The sequence below is a fragment of the Amphiprion ocellaris genome, chromosome 16 (assembly GCF_022539595.1).
Source record: "Amphiprion ocellaris isolate individual 3 ecotype Okinawa chromosome 16, ASM2253959v1, whole genome shotgun sequence".
NCBI lineage: Eukaryota > Metazoa > Chordata > Actinopteri > Pomacentridae > Amphiprion > Amphiprion ocellaris.
Genome location: NC_072781.1, coordinates 20096074 through 20102881, shown reverse-complemented (window position 1 = coordinate 20102881; position 6808 = coordinate 20096074). Strand labels below are relative to the sequence as shown.

General features: G+C 40.2%; 1 protein-coding gene across 5 annotated transcripts in view; it reads right to left on the bottom strand.

Moving 5' to 3' along the window:
• Positions 1 to 6808, bottom strand: part of ncapd3 (non-SMC condensin II complex, subunit D3) — a 66248-nt gene that overhangs the window by 23252 nt on the left and 36188 nt on the right. For 3 of the 5 annotated variants that reach the window (XM_055018848.1, XM_035945204.2, XM_055018850.1), the window contains 6 exons: positions 4103 to 4236; positions 3511 to 3583; positions 3164 to 3289; positions 2614 to 2634; positions 759 to 1008; positions 451 to 489 (listed from right to left, as the gene is read on the bottom strand). In XM_055018848.1, coding sequence (XP_054874823.1) covers positions 451 to 489; positions 759 to 1008; positions 2614 to 2634; positions 3164 to 3289; positions 3511 to 3583; positions 4103 to 4236 — 643 coding nt within the window. The remainder of the gene's footprint in view (positions 1 to 450; positions 490 to 758; positions 1009 to 2613; positions 2635 to 3163; positions 3290 to 3510; positions 3584 to 4102; positions 4237 to 6808) is intronic. The other 2 variants (XM_055018849.1, XM_023263798.3) reach the window with 1 other exon arrangement.

Below are 6808 nucleotides of genomic sequence, written 5' to 3'. Positions count from 1 at the left end.
ATCAGGTGTAATCAAGTTCAGCAAATTCATACAATACAATCTGTTTGAGATATACTTAGGGGAGCCTTTTGCGCACATCTCAAGATATTCTTTAAAGTTACTGACCCCTTTAAATTGGAAAGGAATAGTTAAAAGACCCATGAACAATAACAGTATGGTTCAGAAGTGATTACAGCAATATCACTTGTCAAGTGATATTGTCAAATGACTGAAAATTTAAGTAATTGCATAATTTCAAATATAGCAGTAGGGTATTTGCTCTGATGTAAAATTAAAAATAACAGTTTAGCATCATGATATTAAAACAGATGTTCTGTCATTCAGTTTTCAGCTGCTCTTTGCTCTGACCAAACTCTTTTATATTCTGTGAAACACTTGGTTTGTTTTGCCACCAAAAGCCTGTGTGGGCAGGCAAATGGTAAATTCTGTACTACAGACAAAAGACTGTACCTTCTGTGATTTCACCATCCAAGACTGTCTGGGTTCCAGCTGAACAGAAAGAGTACAACGTTACTTCAGCAAACATGCAAACGTGTTCACGAACACAATTTAAGCTGCAAATACAGCATTTCTGAAAATGAATCAAAAAAACATATTAATTCAAAGGCTTATGTGATTTACGTTCACAGTTGTTCCGATCTATAAAGTGCACTAAGCACTGAAATTGGTCCTCATTTCAGACGAAAATTTTCAATACATTAACCTCATAGTAAAATTGTCTTTTCACACGCAGTTTTAGTGTGTGCATATTTTCTCACTGGCAGAGAAGAGGTTGTGGACAGCCCGTGTGATGTTGAGTGAAGGCAACTCCAGACACTGGGCCAGGCAAGCAAGAGCGTGGCCTTGGACGGTGGGGGATTCATCCATCCGCCGAGCAAACAGCAGGTTCTGGATCAGGAACTTGTGTGGCAGGAAGCAGGAAAGCTCTGGATCTTGACATTCCTCTGTCCTTTCTTGCTGCTCCAGCAAAACCATCACCACATCGATGGAGAATAATCTGTGGACCATCTATAGAAGCCAACACAACAGACTGTACATACTGGGATCCTACTTAGGAGATAATGAAGCCTGGCTGATATTTAGACTGATGCTACTAATGGCTTTTATTCAATGGGAGATATATATTGCCCGGCCAAAAAAAAAGTCACACACTAATATTTTGTTGGACTGCCTTTAGCTTTGAGTATGGCATTCATTCGCTGTGGCATCATTTCAATAAGCTTCTGAAATGTCACAGCATTTATTTCTGTCCAGAGTTGGATTAATTTTCTACCAAGAGCAGTCCGGCTCTTGGGAGAGCTGAACCGCTGCGCAAAGTCTTTTCCAGCACATCCCAAAGATTCTCAATGGGCTGAGGTCTGGACTCTGTGGAGGCCAATCCATGTGTGAAATTTATGTCTCATGCTCCTTGAACCACTCATTCACAATGTGAGCCCCATGAATCCTGGCATCATCATCTTAGAACATAGTCCGTGCCATCAGGGAAGAAAAACTCCACTGATGAAAAGATCTGGTCATTCAGTATATTCAGGTAGTCAGCTGACCTCACTTTTTGGGAACATATAGTTGCTGAACCTAACCAACCCCAGATCATAACCCTAACCCCCACAGGCTTGTAGGCGCTAGGCATGATGAGTGCATCACTACATCCACCAAAGTGATGGGCGCATCAGGATAAGAAGAGACCTCTCTTCTTACGCCCATCACTTTGGTAAATCTGGACTCTTCAGACAACATGACGGACCACATTTGTTCCTTGAAGATGATAGTTCACCACTATCCTTCAGGTTTTAATAAGGCGTTGGACGGTTCTTAACCTGATTTTAGTAGTTTCAGAAATCTCCTTAGTTGTTTTCTTTGCTTGATCCAGATCAATAATTTCACCCTTCTGAGACAGATTAACATACTTTCCAGGACCACAGGATAGATCTTCCGACATGGTGGTTTAAGAAATGAGAAGCTCCTCACTTCATCAGCTAGAGTTAAGTAAGTTGTTGCTAGCTGAAACACATTCATCACTGCAGTAATTATCCAATGGAAGGATCTTATCTATTTGCTTAGTTAAATCCACGTGGTGACTTTTTTTGGCCAGGCAGTGTATTTCATCCTTCTACAGGTATTAAACTGTTAAATCTTATTTTTTTACAGCCTGTACTGAGGAGGAAAAAGGACACTGCCTGATAGTATTAATGTTATTTTTACCGGGTTCATTTCATATTTGTTATTTTAATGGCTTAGATATGCCTGCTTTGTTTACAGCAATAACCTTCTAAAACACAGCACTATGCTTGTGGTCATGAACTACATCACCACAGCAATGTGTGTGTGTTTTTATGTGTTCTTGCCAGTCACTGGGCTGGATTTAATCAGGATCATCTGGTTGTGTTATTGTTTCTGCATACTCTGCTTAGCTCTGACTACTGGAGTCCTAACCTCCCTGTTTTCTGGAGAGCCTGCAGACAGCATGCACATAATGAAAGCCCTCATGATGAAATAACAATAAACATAAAAGAAGCTGTCTCTCATATGAATACTCATATCATTTTGAAATAATATTTTTTTCGCATTAGGAATGATGTGAAATGAGCTACCTCATGAATATTAGATACTCACAGTCCTTGCGCTCAGCTGATGCTGTGTGTCAGCAAGGAAGAAATATTAGTTTGTCTGATAGAGGCAGGTGAACTGACAAGTTGATAACATTAACCTGTTTAACTGTCATTTCTTCACATTAAGCCATCCTGTTGCAAGAACAGTTTATAACTGCAGCTCCATAGGTATCCACTGCATTCCAACAAAATGTGTCTCCAACAGTCAAGCATCAGATGATATGAGCAGCATGTCATGCACATGCAATGACTTGTGCTCATTTACTGAAGGAAAATTGAAAGAAAAAAGCAACATGCAGTGATATCCAAATGTGTATCTTAAAACCGGAGACAGAATCAGTGTTCTGAAACCTTTTGTTCAAAATCAGTAATGTATTCTTGATTGAACTATAATGTTTGCATTCTGCTGATAATCAATTTGAACATATACAAACTTGTCATATGCTAGCTTTTGAATCATGACACAAATATAAAATAAACAATGCCACAAGCCAACATGTAGCATTAGAATAATACATTGCTCACACAGACAGAAACACTACCATGTTTGTTACCTTTGAGTTTCTGGAGAAAATAAACAGCCACTTGATGAAGCAGGCATAGTCTGTATTTGCCATCTGAGATGTCAGCATACCCACAGCCTGGGCTCCATGGCTTCGAAACTCGTTTTTTTCCACCATCTATACATTAATACAACAGAAATATTATATCACAGTTATTATTGCTTTGTAATGTAACAGCAGATCTCTTCCGTCAATACAATCATCACCTTGGATGTGACAGTCTGCATAACTTTAAGACATAAACAGGCGACACTGGCTGTCTAAACTTTACACAAACTGCAGTTAATTTTATCTTTACAGGATGCGCAACACAGCTCCATGTTAGCTGGGGGATTCACCTGGAAGCAGATGTGCTGCAGGAGGATTTGCAGGAAAGGCAGTGCTAGCTCCTTCAGCTCACCCACAAGATAACTGTAATGACATACACACAAAATCATGTGCAGAGTACTATATGGTTGAGAACATGTCTGCAGCTACACAGCAGGGAATATTCTCAAGTGATCAACAACAAGGAGAGCCTTGTCTCTTTAACCACTGATCCTGAGTCTTCAGGTGTCACAGATTGAGGGGGAAATTAATCTCTTGTAAATATAATTTATAGATAGACAGATAGATGGATAGATATAGAAAACCAATGATTTTTTTACCTGCCAAGACAGAGTTATTTTTTGTGCATTTGTCTATATTTTAGCAAAATTACACAAAAAAAAGCAAGTCACATGGCAATCACATATCAAGTATCTCATGCTTGAATTTGCATTCCCAAGAGAGGAGAAGCTTTCATTCACAGTGGCCACATTTACATGAAGTTTTGTAATTCGGACTTATCTCATTCAGAATTAAAGTTTTGTGCTTCGCGTTTACATGGAAATATTAATTCCGAATTGAGGTTTACATGGACCACACGTTTAATAAAACACAGTTGTTTACCAAATAAACTGGATGGCCTGGTCACGTGTGGCAAGGTTAGCCTGGTTGGGTATGAGGAGGGAGGGCTTCCCGCTGTTGCCTTTATTCATCATCAGGATTACATAGAGAAGCCGGTGGAACAAACCCTGTAGAGACTTAAAAAACAGACACGCATCAATTTACATTCATTAAATGATAAATTGCATCCTCGGTAGGGATCGACTGATTTGGGATTTTCAGGGCCGATTATTGTTATTATTAAATAATTGAATGGTTATTGTTAATCGAGAAAGGCCAATATCTGATATTTGGAACTGCTATATGTTAATACTAATTTGTTAACAACATGTGATAGCAAGGAGCCTGTCTGTCATAGCTTGGTTTGTTCATTAATGAGAATTACTATTACTAAATGCACATGTAGATTAAATGTTCCATATATTATCAACATGTGACAGCAGGGAACCTGTCATTTATAACTGGGCTTCTTCATTTTTAAGGATTACTATTACTGATTATGTGTAATAGAAATAAGAGATATGACATTTGAGCATCATGTGAAGCTTCAATGCTCTCCTGCTCACTGTCAGATCATTTGGTTGAGATGAATAACTGTTGTAGTGATTTCAGGATCTTATCACTATCCAATGTTGAGATGGTTGTTGTGCTGTTCCACTGCAATGTGTTCGGTCAGAAACACGAAGAGATGCTACTGTAGCTCGGCATCTTTATTGAGCACTGCCTCACATGTAACACATTCAGTTGAAGTTATAAAGTATGTGTGTGGTTCTACAAGAGAACAAACCAAATTCTTAACAATGAAATAATCTCCCTTAATATGTATACAGTAACATTAATGAAATAACAACTGCTCTGTAGCCTAGCCCAACAATCTAAATTAAAACTGCAAGCAGTGCTGAACGGGTCCTCACATCCTTCCTGGTCAGCGAATTCAAGCATGTCCACCAGGTGGCGCTGCAACGGAGAGTGTATTTCTGCCTATGGATGTGATAAGGGCCCGACTCTGATCACACAGAACATTTCACGGAGATTGGAGCATGTACAGGTTAGCTATAGAGCATTTCCTGTCCATCCACCAGGTGGCGCTATGATTGTGACTATTTCAGCATATGGGTATGATGTGGATTGGAGTCTGATGACACACGTAAAGTTTCAGGCAGATAGGAGCATGTGCAGGCTCGTTATAGAGCACTTCGTCCATCCACCAGGTGGCACTATGATTGTGACTGCATTTCAGCACATGGTTGTGATCAGTGTTGGACTCTGATCACATTTGCAAAGTTTCAGGCAGATTGGTGAATGTACGGGCTAGAAATTAAGCACTTCCTGTCCATCCACCGGGTGGCGCTATCACTGAGACTGTATATTGGTCTATGGATGTCATCAGGACCGGACTCTGATCACACATGTAAAGTTTCAGGCAGATTAGAGCATGTACAGGCTAGTTATAGAGCATTTCCTGTCCATCCCCCAAGTGGCGCTGAAACCGAGAGTGTATATTAGCCTATGAATGTGATCAGAATTGGACTATGGTCACACATGTAAAGTTACAGGGAGATTGGAGCATGTACAGGGTAGTTATACAGCATTTCCTGTCCATCCAACAGGTGGCACTATGACTCTGACTGACATATTGGTCTATGGATGTCTTCAAAGGCGGACACTGATCACAAATGTAAAGTCTGAGGCAGACTGGAGCATGCAGAGGATAGTTACACAGCAGTTGATGTTTCATGGCGAAGCATCAAAATTCTGGAGGCTGCCATGGCCACGCCCTAAGACTTATAACGAAAATTTTGATAACTTTTGATCATAAGTACCTGTTGTACATACTGGTAAAATTTGAGGTCTCTTGGAGTAACCCTCTATGAGGAGTTCATTCTTGAAAATTACAAAAATCACCAAAATTTTTATAATTAATCCAAGATGGCGGACTTCCTGCTGGGTTTAGGGTGTGACTCCAAGAGGCTTTTTGTGCATCCCGATGTGCTCTATATGCCTCCCAAATTTCATGGATGTAGGTCTAACACACTTCGGGGGCTGTTTGTTAAAATTTCTGTCGGGGACAGTGTAGCGCATGCCACGCCGAGATACATACAGTGTCCTTCCATTCACCGATGGTGATGTGCATGGAAATTTTGGTGAGTACTGGAGTATTCCTAACCTGTCAAAAAGTACTTTGTTTGTCAAGGCGATATTTGGTTGCCACGGCAACAGCGTTCCATGAAACGTCAAAGCCTTCATAGTGTGGGATTGTCAAGAGATGAAAACTTGACCGACCAATTTCAAACATTATATCACACAGTTTGGGGCCATAGTACCTGAAAATATAGTGCCTTAAACTTACTGTACCAACAGGTGGCGCTATGACTTTTTCTGAATTTATGAGTGTGGATGTCTTCAGACTGGACCTGGTGTCCAGCAAGTGAAGTTTGGGCCAGATTGGATCATGTGCAGCTGAGATATAAATAATTAAATTTTCATGGCGAAACATCAAAATTCGCCGTGCCGCCACAGACACGCCTTTTGATGACGAGTCACCATTTTCACTGTGAATCATCATCAACGTGTTCAAGCTTATGTCACCACATTTGAGGTCAATTTGGCCAACGGGCTAGGAATAGTACATGAAAGTGTAAAAAATGTCAATTTCCTGTTACCACAAGGGGGCGCTATGACTGTGAATGAATTTTACTATGTGGATGT